This window comes from Pseudophryne corroboree, chromosome 5 (assembly GCF_028390025.1).
Source record: "Pseudophryne corroboree isolate aPseCor3 chromosome 5, aPseCor3.hap2, whole genome shotgun sequence".
NCBI classification, from domain to species: domain Eukaryota; kingdom Metazoa; phylum Chordata; class Amphibia; order Anura; family Myobatrachidae; genus Pseudophryne; species Pseudophryne corroboree.
The window spans coordinates 463,030,933-463,044,687 of record NC_086448.1 but is presented as its reverse complement, the minus strand read 5'-3'; the positions used below and the strand labels follow the sequence as shown (position 1 = coordinate 463,044,687).

Here is a 13,755-nt window from a genome sequence, read left to right as displayed (position 1 = left end):
GCTGGCACCTTTCCATAGAGATCAATGAGCTACTGTGTGTCATCCTCCACAACCCTGACTGCAGCACAGTTTAAACACTGAAGGCCATGGTCTGGAAAACTTTCGAAAAAGGTTCAAAATATGGAATAACATTTTTTTTTTTTTTTTTAAATCAGACTATAAAGTGGGCATTTGCGGTGCCTAATTCACATATGTATGTAGCTTATTGTTGCTGTAGACTTCATAAAAAGTGTCATTAACCTTCAAGTGCAATAAGTAAAGATATTCCATTTGTCCGGGACAATAAAAATAGATTAAAAGCTCAGCAGCACTGTGACTGCTGCATAGTACTGGGGGGACTGAGGAGTATTATGGGCTAATTCAGCATGGATTGCTAATATAAGAAATTGCAGTTGTTTGCGAGTAGACAGGCGAAACCCTGACAGTAAGAAAATACGCCCCTTGCAAATTTGTGAAGGCATCGCAGATCGTTATCCACTTGCATATGCAAATCCCGGAACACTGAAGAGTCTTTGCCGTCTGAGCAAAAGTTAGTAATCTGAGGCTGCCACTAATCTGCGACTGAGACGGGCTGGAAATGGTCTGCGCTGACATCAGAAACCCTCCCCCAAAACGCCTGGGCACGCCTGTGTTTCTTCTGACACACCCAAAAACGGCACGTTTCTGCCAGAAATGCTGCCTTCCTGTGAATAAAAACAGCGCTGCATTGCGTTTGCGTTCTGTACGCATTTTCTGTCGCTATTACCTCACACGCATGCTCAATGCAAACACTACACGTGAGCAGTCATTTGATAATCGCTCCATTTGCGAATTCTTTAATTAGCAATCCATGCTGAATTAGGCCCTATGTGTACAATATACTTCTTTCCATAATGCTGAATATATCACGTATGCTGAATTTAAGAAGCCAATAACAATTGATGTATACATTTTCACTGCTACACCAACGTATACCACCTGTTTGAAAAGTTAGTATTTCCCCCAGTAGGGTTTAAACACCATTTTCTCAAATGCCATATCATACCTTGCAACATTCTCTGTTACAGTTACATCTTGCAGCCAAGAAAAATAAGAATTTACTTACCGATAATTCTATTTCTCGTAGTCCGTAGTGGATGCTGGGGACTCCGTCAGGACCATGGGGGGATAGCGGCTCCGCAGGAGACAGGGCACAAAAATAAAGCTTTAGGATTAGGTGGTGTGTACTGGCTCCTCCCCCTATGACCCTCCTCCAAGCCTCAGTTAGGATACTGTGCCCGGACGAGCGTACACAATAAGGAAGGATATTGAACCCCGGGTAAGACTCATACCAGCCACACCAATCACACCGTATAACTTGTGATCTGAACCCAGTTAACAGTATGACAAACGTAGGAGCCTCTGAACAGACGGCTCACAACAAATAACAACCTGATTTTTTTTTTTTGTAACAATAACTATGTACAAGTATTGCAGACAATCCGCACTTGGGATGGGCGCCCAGCATCCACTACGGACTACGAGAAATAGAATTATCGGTAAGTAAATTCTTATTTTCTCTAACGTCCTAAGTGGATGCTGGGGACTCCGTCAGGACCATGGGGATTATACCAAAGCTCCCAAACGGGCGGGAGAGTGCGGATGACTCTGCAGCACCGAATGAGAGAACTCAAGGTCCTCCTCAGCCAGGGTATCAAATTTGTAGAATTTTGCAAACGTGTTTGCCCCTGACCAAGTAGCAGCTCGGCAGAGTTGTAATGCCGAGACTCCCCGGGCAGCCGCCCAGGATGAGCCCACTTTCCTTGTGGAATGGGCCTTGACAGATTTAGGTTGTGGCAAGCCTGCCACAGAATGTGCAAGTTGAATTGTGCTACAAATCCAACGAGCAATCGTCTGCTTAGAAGCAGGAGCACCCATCTTGTTGGGTGCATACAATATAAACAGTGAGTCAGACTTTCTGACTCCCGCCGTTCTTGAAATATATATTTTCAATGCCCGGACCACGTCCAACAACTTTGAATCCTCCAACTCGTTAGTAGCCGCAGGCACCACAATAGGCTGGTTCAGGTGAAACGCTGACACCACCTTAGGCAGAAAATGAGGACGCGTCCGCAGTTCTGCCCTGTCCGTATGGAAAATCAGATATGGGCTCTTATATGATAAGGCCGCCAATTCTGACACTCTCCTGGCTGAAGCCAGGGCCAGTAGCATGGTTACTTTCCATGTAAGATACTTCAACTCCACCGATTTGAGCGGCTCAAACCAATGGGATTTGAGAAAATCCAAGACTACATTAAGATCCCACGGTGCCACTGGGGGCACAACCGGGGGCTGTATATGTAGTACTCCTTTTACAAAAGTCTGGACTTCAGGAACTGAAGCCAATTCTTTCTGGAAGAAAATCGACAGGGCCGAAATTTGAACCTTAATGGACCCCAATTTGAGGCCCATAGACAATCCTGTTTGCAGGAAATGTAGGAATCGACCCAGTTGAAATTCCTCCGTGGGGGCCTTCCTGGCCTCACACCACACAACATATTTTCTCCAAATGCGGTGATAATGTTGTGCAGTCACCTCCTTCCTGGCTTTTACCAGTGTAGGAATGACCTTCCGGAATGCCTTTTTCCCTTAGAATTCGGCGTTCAACCGCCATGCCGTCAAACGCAGCCGCGGTAAGTCTTGGAATAGACACGGTCCCTGCTGAAGCAGGTCCCGTCTTAGAGGTAGAGGCCACGGATCCTCCGTGAGCATCTCTTGAAGTTCCGGGTACCAAGTTCTTCTTGGCCAATCCGGAGCCACTAGTATCGTTCTTACTCCCTTTTGCCGTATAATTCTCAGTACTTTTGGTATGAGAGGCAGAGGAGGGAACACATACACTGACTGGAACACCCACGGTGTTACCAGAGCGTCCACAGCTATTGCCTGAGGATCTCTTGACCTGGCGCAATACCTGTCCAGTTTTTTGTTGAGGCGGGACGCCATCATATCCACCATTGGTTTTTCCCAACGGTTCACAATCATGTGGAAGACTTCTGGATGAAGTCCCCACTCTCCCGGGTGTAGATCGTGTCTGCTGAGGAAGTCTGCTTCCCAGTTGTCCACTCCCGGAATGAATACTGCTGACAGTGCTATCACATGATCTTCCGCCCAGCGAAGAATCCTTGCAGCTTCTGCCATTGCTGTCCTGCTTCTTGTGCCGCCCTGTCTGTTTACGTGGGCGACTGCCGTGATGTTGTCCGACTGGATCAACACCGGCTGACCCTGAAGCAGGGGTTTTGCCAGACTTAGAGCATTGTAAATCGCTCTTAGCTCCAGTATATTTATGTGAAGAGACATCTCCAGGCTTGACCATACTCCCTGGAAGTTTCTTCCCTGTGTGACCGCTCCCCAGCCTCTCAGACTGGCATCCGTGGTCACCAGGACCCAGTCCTGTATGCCGAATCTGCGGCCCTCTAACAGATGAGCACTCTGCAACCACCACAGAAGAGACACCCTTGTCCGTGGCGATAAGGTTATCCGCTGATGCATCTGCAGATGCGATCCGGACCATTTGTCCAGCAGATCCCACTGAAAAGTTCGTGCGTGGAATCTGCCGAATGGAATCGCTTCGTAAGAAGCCACCATCTTTCCCAGGACTCTTGTGCATTGATGCACAGACACTGTCCCTGGTTTTAGGAGGTTCCTGACAAGTTCGGATAACTCCCTGGCTTTCTCCTCCGGAAGAAACACCTTTTTCTGAACCGTGTCCAGAATCATTCCCAGGAACAGCAGACGTGTCGTCGGGGTCAACTGAGATTTTGGAAAATTCAGAATCCACCCGTGTTGTTGCAGCACTAGTTGGGTTAGTGCTACTCCGTCTTCCAGCTGTTCTCTGGACCTTGCCCTTATCAGGAGATCGTCCAAGTAAGGGATAATTAATACGCCTCTTCTTCGTAGAAGGATCATCATTTCGGCCATTACCTTGGTAAAGACCCGAGGTGCCGTGGACAATCCAAAACGGCAGCGTCTGAAACTGATAATGACAGTTTTGCACCACGAACCTGAGGTACCCTTGATGTGAAGGGCAAATTGGGACATGCAGGTAAGCATCCTTTATGTCCAGGGACACCATAAAGTCCCCTTCTTCCAGATTCGCTATCACTGCTCTGAGTGACTCCATCTTGAACTTGAATTTTTGTATGTACAGGTTCAAAGATTTCAGATTTAGAATAGGTCTTACCGAGCCGTCCGGCTTCGGTACCACAAATAGCGTGGAGTAATACCCCTTTCCCTGTTGTAGGAGGGGTACCTTGACTATCACCTGCTGAGAAAACAGCTTGTGAATGGCTTCCAATACCGTCGCCCTGTCTGAGGGAGACGTTGGCAAAGCAGACTTTAGGAACCGGCGAGGGGGAGACTTCTCGAATTCCAACCTGTAACCCTGAGATACTACCTGCAGAATCCAGGGGTCCACCTGTGAGCAAGCCCACTGTGCGCTGAAATTCTTGAGTCGACCCCCCACCGTTCCTGAGTCCGCTTGTAAGGCCCCAGCGTCATGCTGAGGGCTTTGCAGAACCCTGGGAGGGCTTCTGTTCCTGGGCAGGGGCTGCTTGCTGCCCTCTCTTACCCCTTCCTCTGCCCCGAGGCAGATATGACTGTCCTTTTGTCCGCTTGTTCTTATAGGACCGAAAGGACTGCGGCTGAAAAGACGGTGTCTTTTTCTGTTGGGAGGGGGTCTGAGGTAAAAAAGTGGATTTTCCGGCAGTTGCCGTGGCCACCAGATCCGATAGACCGACGCCAAATAATTCCTCCCCTTTATACGGCAATACTTCCATATGTCGTTTGGAATCCGCATCACCTGACCACTGTCGCGTCCATAAACTCCTTCTGGCAGATATGGACATCGCATTTACTCTCGATGCCAGAGTGCAAATATCTCTCTGCGCATCTCGCATATAAAGGAAAGCATCCTTTAATTGCTCTATAGTCAATAAAATACTGTCCCTATCCAGGGTATCAATATTTTCAGTCAGGGAATCCAACCAGACGACCCCAGCACTGCACATCCAGGCTGAGGCGATGGCTGGTCGCAGTATAACACCAGTATGTGTGTATATACTTTTTAGGGTAGTTTCCAGTCTCCTATCCGCTGGATCCCTGAGGGCGGCCGTATCAGGAGACGGTAACGCCACTTGTTTTGATAAGCGTGTGAGCGCCTTATCCACCCTAGGGGGTGTTTCCCAGCGCGTCCTAACCTCTGGCGGGAAAGGGTATAATGCTAATAACTTTTTTGAAATTAGCATTTTTCTATCTGGGTTAACCCACGCTTCATCACATACATCATTTAATTTCTCTGATTCAGGAAAAACTACAGGTAGTTTTTTCACCCCCCACATAATACCCCTTTTTGTGGTACTTGCAGCATCAGAGATATGCAAAGCCTCCTTCATTGCCGTGATCATATAACGTGTGGCCCTACTTGAAAATACGTTTGTTTCATCACCGTCGACACTAGATTCAGTGTCTGTGTCTGGGTCTGTGTCGACCGACTGAGGTAAAGGGCGCTTTACAGCCCCTGACGGTGTCTGAGACGCCTGGGCAGGTACTAACTGGTTTGCCGGCCGTCTCATGTCGTCAACTGATTTTTGTAATGTGCTGACATTATCACGTAATTCCATAAACAAAGCCATCCATTCCGGTGTCGACTCCCTGGGGGGTGACATCACCATTATTGGCAATTGCTCTGCCTCCACGCCAACATCGTCCTCATACATGTCGACACACACGTACCGACACACAGCAGACACACAGGGAATGCTCTTATCGAAGACAGGACCCCACTAGCCCTTTGGGGAGACAGAGGGAGAGTTTGCCAGCACACACCCAAGCGCCATAATATATATGGGAACAACCTTATATAAGTGTTGTTCCTTATAGCAGCTTAAATATATCCAATATATCGCCAAAAAATGCCCCCCCTCTCTGTTTTACCCTGTTTCTGTAGTGCAGTGCAGGGGAGAGTCCTGGGAGCCTTCCTCACAGCGGAGCTGAGCAGGAAAATGGCGCTGTGTGCTGAGGAGAATAAGCCCCGCCCCCTATTTCGGCGGGCTTTCCTCCCGTAGTTTCAGATAACTGGCATGGGTTAAATACATACATATAGCCTTAATGGCTATATGTGATGTATTCTTTTGCCAAAAGGTATTAAAATATTGCTGCCCAGGGCGCCCCCAGCAGCGCCCTGCACCCTCCGTGACCGCTTGGTGTGAAGTGTGTGACAACAATGGCGCACAGCTGCAGTGCTGTGCGCTACCTTCATGAAGACTGAAGAGCCTTCTGCCGCCTGTTTCCGGACCTTCAATCTTCAGCATCTGTAAGGGGGGTCGGCGGCGCGGCTCCGGGACGAACCCCAGGGTGAGACCTGTGTTCCGACTCCCTCTGGAGCTAATGGTGTCCAGTAGCCTAAGAATCCAATCCATCCTGCACGCAGGTGAGTTGAAATTCTCTCCCCTAAGTCCCTCGATGCAGTGAGCCTGTTGCCAGCAGGACTCACTGAAAATAAAAAACCTAAAAAACTTTTTCTAAGCAGCTCTTTAAGAGAGCCACCTAGATTGCACCCTGCTCGGACGGGCACAAAAACCTAACTGAGGCTTGGAGGAGGGTCATAGGGGGAGGAGCCAGTACACACCACCTAATCCTAAAGCTTTATTTTTGTGCCCTGTCTCCTGCGGAGCCGCTATCCCCCCATGGTCCTGACGGAGTCCCCAGCATCCACTTAGGACGTTAGAGAAATGTATTTTTAAAGTAAGGATTTCCCTACATAGGTGTTTAGTGGAGACCACGTAACAGTTTAGGAATATTTAATTACATTAGTTTTATTGTTTATATCAGTGGTTCCCAAATTGGGGGTTGTGGCACCCTGAGGTGTTGCAGAGCACTTTTAGGCTCGCCCTGGGTTGGTGGCCCAGTATCAAATTAAATTATTTCTGGTCACTGTGACAGGCAAAACTAGTGCTGGTGGCTGATAAACATAAAATGTGTGGACTACGAGAAGCGCAACCCTGTCCAACACCCCATAACTGAACCTAAGGATGACAGGTAACACAATTTCAGAATTTTTGATAATAGAATAGGGGGTGTTGAGAAAAAAAAGGGCGATATTGTAGGGCGCTGTGATTCAAGATAGTTTAGGAACTAGTGGTTTATATTGTTTATGCAAATTTAAAGGTCTTAATATGTCCACTGTTGCTGCAAATAAAGAGAGATTTGAAGAGAACAAGATACATCCTGCAGACTGCAATGGTTCTGTAAACTACGCTAGTTTCTAGGAGCAGGTCATATCCATGCACTGTGCGCTGGCTATGGTACCATAACAACTGGCGCTTTAACGTATATAGTTTAAACTGGTGAAGTTAGACATATGATAAACATGAAGGGGGTGTCCAGTTTACTGGACAACATGAAGGAGGTGGCAATTCATAAAATGATGAAAATATTTTGCAGATATATTAAAGATTTAAAAGGCATAAACAGCATAGATAATAGACCTGAAGAGTGGGGTTAGTTTTTACTAGTGTTTATATACTATTTTAGGCTTAAATTGGCATCAATGATCTCTAATCCCCCTACTTTACTAGCACTTCCCAACAGTTGCCATGCAGTTTATATAGATAATCACCCCATGATAAGTAGTAGCAGCAATAACTAAGGGGCTAATGACCTCACATAAGCTTGTGTTAGATCACTGGACAATGGCCACATTGGAGAAAGGTTGATGGTTTAGTTACTAATGCTACAACATTGCTAGATGTCCTATTCAGAAGCTAGCATCCATTATACAGTGCAACAAGCTGTCTCACCGCACTGGGGCTATGGGTTCCATTCCATCCTAGGCCTTATATGAGCAGTGTTTCCATGTTCTCACCGTAGCCCAAACGCAGGCTCCTGACAGAGATGTACCCTAGTATGCGTGTTTCCATGGTAGAGAATTTAGACTGTCCAAATGGATAGGGACTAATGTGATCTATTAATTATCTACAAGAACAATAATTACATTTTGTCAGAAAGGTAAGTGAAGCTGGAACACACACTATGCTAGCACTACCTTTAAGTATAGGTCAGTGATCGTGATGAACAAGGTATAGCAAAACAACACGCCCTGTGTATTACCTTCCTCTTCCTCCACAGAATCTGTTGTCTCCTCGTGAGATGCCAGTTTCAGGGCTTGCTGTTCATACCATTGCAATCTGGGCGGTTTATCAGGCCTCTCTGGTTTGCCAGAACATGAAGCGACATCACTTTCTTGACCAGTGTTGGGTTTCTTTTTGGGAGAGCAAGAGGGCTGTGCTTTGATAGCTTGCTGGATGGCAGCATTCATGGCATCCTTGTCTACGCTGTCCACACTCAGACCTTTCTCTAGGTTCTTCTCATTCAGCATCTCAACTTTCTTTGTGACTGCTTCTGCTGCCTTCTTCTCCAAGTCCAAGTGCTTTTTGGACTTCAGGTGGTTTTCATAGGCATTGAATGTGGAAAACCTCTTGCTGCAAGCTGTGCAGTATGTGGCCGTTTCCTTGCTCTGCTCCTTCACCACAGCCCTCTGGGACAGGACACGCTCTTGAAAGTTCTCTGCTGTTACCGGAGGCATGTCAGCCACTTTCCTCTTCAGATTGTACCTGTGCCAGTCGGTCTTGTAGTGAGCTCTCTGGATATCTGGGTCTGTGAAGGCCACTCGGCATGAAATGCAGGTGTAAGAAGCCATTTTTACACAAGCCTATCACTGTAGTTTCTGGAAAATAAACCACACTTACGATTATTGTCATGTGTACTGCTGTACTAGCTAGACAGGCAATTCTCTTATACTGTAGATTCATGCATACAAAGACCACTGTACAATTATAACTTACAAAGTTTCTACACTTGGGCAAGATGCACTCAACCACTCAAAGAAACAGACAATGGAGCTGCAGTGCCGTTTCTTGCGGCGGGCGAGCCGTGCAACCGCACGGGGCGCCCGCCGCAGCACTTCTTCAGCACTAAATCCCCCCTCCCCTCTCCTCCCGAGTGCCCAGCTCGGGGGGCGGGGTTTTGCGGAATGACGCGTTTGCGTCGTGATGTCACGACGCAATCGCGTCATTCCGCGAAACCCCGCCCCCCAGCTGGGCACTCGGGAGGAGGGAGAATGGGGAGCCAAGCCGGCCGGCGCCGCGCAGACGAGGGAGAGGCGGCTGAAGAGCGGGAAGAACCGCTTCAAATGTAAGTCAGCCCCTCTCCCTCTCTCTCCCCCCTCCCCACCACCACCTGCCGTATTGTGTAAATTGGGGACACCTGTCTTCGGAATGTGTAAAATGGGGACACTTGCCTGCCGGAATGTGTAAAATGGGGACGCAGTCTGCCGGAATGTGTAAAATGGGGACACTTTCCTGCCGCAATGTGTAAAATGGGGACACTTTCCTGCCGCAATGTGTAAAATGGGGACACTTTCCTGCCGCAATGTGTAAAATGGGGACACTTTCCTGCCGCAATGTGTAAAATGGGGACACTTTCCTGCCGCAATGTGTAAAATGGGGACACTTTCCTGCCGCAATGTGTAAAATGGGGACACTTTCCTGCCGCAATGTGTAAAATGGGGACACTTTCCTGCCGCAATGTGTAAAATGGGGACACTTTCCTGCCGCAATGTGTAAAATGGGGACACTTTCCTGCCGCAATGTGTAAAATGGGGACACTTTCCTGCCGCAATGTGTAAAATGGGGACACTTTCCTGCCGCAATGTGTAAAATGGGGACACTTTCCTGCCGCAATGTGTAAAATGGGGACACTTTCCTGCCGCAATGTGTAAAATGGGGACACTTTCCTGCCGCAATGTGTAAAATGGGGACACTTTCCTGCCGCAATGTGTAAAATGGGGACACTTTCCTGCCGCAATGTGTAAAATGGGGACACTTGCCTGCCGCAATGTGTAAAATGGGGACACTTGCCTGCCGCAATGTGTAAAATGGGGACACTTGCCTGCCGCAATGTGTAAAATGGGGACACTTGCCTGCCGCAATGTGTAAAATGGGGACACTTGCCTGCCGCAATGTGTAAAATGGGGACACTTGCCTGCCGCAATGTGTAAAATGGGGACACTTGCCTGCCGCAATGTGTAAAATGGGGACACTTGCCTGCCGCAATGTGTAAAATGGGGACACTTGCCTGCCGCAATGTGTAAAATGGGGACACTTGCCTGCCGCAATGTGTAAAATGGGGACACTTGCCTGCCGCAATGTGTAAAATGGGGACACTTGCCTGCCGCAATGTGTAAAATGGGGACACTTGCCTGCCGTACTGTGTAAAATGGGGGCACTTGCCTGCCGTACTGGGTAAAATGGGGACATGTGCCTGCCGCAATGTGTAAAATGGGGGCACTTTCCTGCCGCAATGTGTAAAACGGGGACACTTTCCTGCCGCAATGTGTAAAATGGGGACACTTTCCTGCCGCAATGTGTAAAATGGGGACACTTTCCTGCCGCAATGTGTAAAACGGGGGCACGTGCCAGCCGCAATGTGTCAAATGGGGACACTTTCCTGCCGCAATGTGTAAAATGGGGACACTTTCCTGGCACAATGTGTAAAATGGGGACACTTTCCTGGCACAATGTGTAAAATGGGGACACTTTCCTGGCACAATGTGTAAAATGGGGACACTTTCCTGGCACAATGTGTAAAATGGGGTCGCGTGCCTGCTGTAATGTGTAAAATTAGTCCTTTTTTTTTTTTTAATCCTGTGGTGGCCGTGATGATGAGATCAGATGAGGCCACGCCCATCTTAAAGCCATGCGCATTTTTAAATCTCGCACTGGGAGCCAAATTGGCTAGAAACGGCCCTGTGGAGCTGATCAAGAAGGTCTTAAAACTGTATCATCCAATGACTGTAACCACAGCTACAGGTAATCCAGGGGCAGATGTATTAACCTGGAGAAGGCATAAGGAAGTGATAGGCCAGTGATAAATGCAAGGTGATAAACACACCAGCCAATCAGCTCCCATATGTAAATTAACAGTTAGGAGCTGATTGGCTGGTGCATTATCACCTTGCACTTCACACTAGTTTATCACTTCCTTATGCCTTCTACAGGTTAATACATCTACCCGCCAGTTACTAAGACTGACCTCTGAAACAGCCGCATCACCGCTTGTTTAGCCAGCGCTAAAATACAAATTCCTGTTTTAGCATGTAAAGCTATACACATCATCACCATGGCTTAATGTCATTTCAATGTATAAACATAAAGGAAGAATGTATTATTTCACAAAGGAATTCTACCGCAAACCCATTACACAGTATTTATTAGAGGACATGAGGGCTAATAAACCTATTACAGTATTTACATTTTCGGAAACGTTTCATCTTATTGTTTTTACACAACATAATGGTCTTCTCTCAGTTATTGTATTGTGTACGGGTTTGTTCCAAGACACTTTGCTACATTTTATGTATGTCACATAATATTTAGGAAACTGTAACAATTGCCATCTTACTACATGCAAGTAATAGGCATCCTAGTTATTGAATGCAAATAACATACAAGTGCTGCCATGTGTTAGCGAGGCAGTCCCCCCTCCCCACTGGTGGTTAGGCACGGAGAAGGCCGCAATGTGCATCCCTATAGGGACACTGCGGGTAAAAAAGCACATGGCTGCATTGCTCCCATCCCCAGTCCACGGAGAAGCAGTCAGCAGCCATATATCGCATGCCAGCTAGTATAGGATCCCACTCACCGTTTCCTCTGTCACGTTTTCCAAGGTCTGCTTCCTGCCTCCGGCCACACGCCCACCCGACAACGTTATTCCGGAGAAGCCGTGGTGCTATGACAAGTGATGCACGATCCGCCATCTTGGATTTGGGAAGCTGATATCCATTCCAGCCCCATAGATGTGCCTGCCTGATCTCATCCTGCCCCCTGCCGGCTGGATAAGAGATCAGCGCCTAGGCTTTAGGGATGGCACATCTCCAGAAAACATCGTTGAAATAATATTTTTCAACAAACAATTGTTTAGACATAAACATTAATTCTGTGAGATCGATGTTAACCAATGTTAACTGATGTTTTATTTATATATATATATATATATATATATATATATAAGAAGAAATATCTCTATGGAGCGCTCTTATTCTATAATCTGATATAATTAGATGACTGTTGGTGGATGTTATATAAAGAGAGGATGACCTTACACATTTATACACCCATATTAGAATCACATATATCTCTTTATTAAAAGATTTTGATTTAAAACTTATCATAAAACTTTTCCTTTTCTTTTACATTGGAGATACAATTGTATATTTCAACATTATTTGTATAAGGAAAAAAACAACAATATAATGAGCTTTCACCAAACGCGTTTCGTCTATATCGACTTCTTCAGGGGTGTTTTCTAAATAACAGCTCTCTGTTTATATTGGAATAACTGTAGTATTCAAAAGGTATGAAGTTCTAATTGAACCAAAGTTGTACTGAAAAATATTTATTACCAAGTTGAAAAAACTTGAAGAAAATGATTCCCAGAATATGATAGCGTTTATTGGGATTCCTTATTATAGGCCACCTAATGAATTATATTTTTCTCCAGCATGTAGATATATATTTCATTCATTTTTCTTGGCTCATTGGGTTGGCATTTCCTCAGTTTTTCAAAGTATCAGTGAAGTCCAACAGAAGGGATCCACTTGTAAACTTAGGATAAAAATATCCCTTTAATTTTCCAGCAGTTGTCCTATAGGTCTGCCTGCATAGGTATCCAATTATATATATATAATTAGTATTTTTATATTTTGTTAATAAACTGACTACCTAAGCATATAATACACTAATAAACTTCTGAACTGATAAGTCATCCTTCTATTATATTTACCTTATTGGAAGCTTGCAGTTTACACACACACTCTAGGGTTAACACCTCATCCCTTTTATTCTGGACACAAGGAAATGGTAGACTTACCATTGTTAATTCTCTTTCTGTGAGGTACATTGGGTTCCATAGGGAAACATCGGGGGTGCAGTGTGTATCTTGATCCAGAGGCACCAACAGGCTAAAGCTTTAGGCTGTCCCAGGATGCATTGGGGCCTCCTCTATAATCCCGCCTCCAGGCACTGTAAACTCAGTTTTGTTAACTAGTCCAATGAAGGAGCAGGTAAGAGAGAAGGTATATGTTAGTCACCCTAGAACCACATTCTCACGTCAGGAGAAGGGACCAGCGGCTAATGCCATACAAACCCATAGAAGCTAGGTGCGTCAGGGTGGGCTCCCTGTGGAACCCAATGTACCTCGCAGAAAGAGAGTTTACAATGGTAAGTCTACCATAACTCTCCTTTTCTGCAGCAGATTACATTGGTTTCCACAGGGAAACATCGGAGATGTCCTAAAGCAGTTCCTCAAAGGAGGGGATGCGCCTTAGAACCCGGCATACAAAGGAAGCATCCTGGGAGGTGGAAGTATCAAAGGCATAGAACCTAATAAACGTGTTCACAGAGGACCACGTAGCCGCCTTGCACAACTGTTCTGCGGACGCGACGCGGCAAGCCACCCAAGGAGGTCCAACAGACCGAGTAGAATGGGCATTAATAGCAGCAGGAGCTGGGAGAACAGCCTGCGCATAAGCTTGTGCAATCACCATGCTAATCCATCTGGCCAAGGTTTGCTTATTCGCAGGCCAGCCACGTTTGTGAAAACCAAACAAGACAAAAAGGGAGCCTGACCTCCTGATTGAGGCAGTCATCTCCACATATATACGGAGAGCCCGTACCACATCCA

At 46.5% G+C, this 13,755-nt stretch overlaps 1 protein-coding gene across 2 annotated transcripts in view; it reads right to left on the bottom strand.

Moving 5' to 3' along the window:
* The window catches only part of ZNF622 (zinc finger protein 622), a 59,084-nt gene extending 47,261 nt beyond the window's left edge, over positions 1-11,823 (bottom strand). Inside the window, exons 1-2 of one of the 2 annotated variants that reach the window (XM_063922950.1) lie at positions 11,716-11,823; positions 8,125-8,740 (exon numbers count right to left, since the gene is read on the bottom strand). In XM_063922950.1, the coding sequence (XP_063779020.1) occupies positions 8,125-8,713 (589 nt within the window). In that variant the 5' untranslated portion in view covers positions 8,714-8,740; positions 11,716-11,823. Of the gene's footprint in view, positions 1-8,124; positions 8,741-11,522; positions 11,671-11,715 lie in introns of those variants that run through there. The other variant, XM_063922951.1, reaches the window with a different exon arrangement.
* Positions 11,824-13,755: the final 1,932 nt, after the last annotated feature.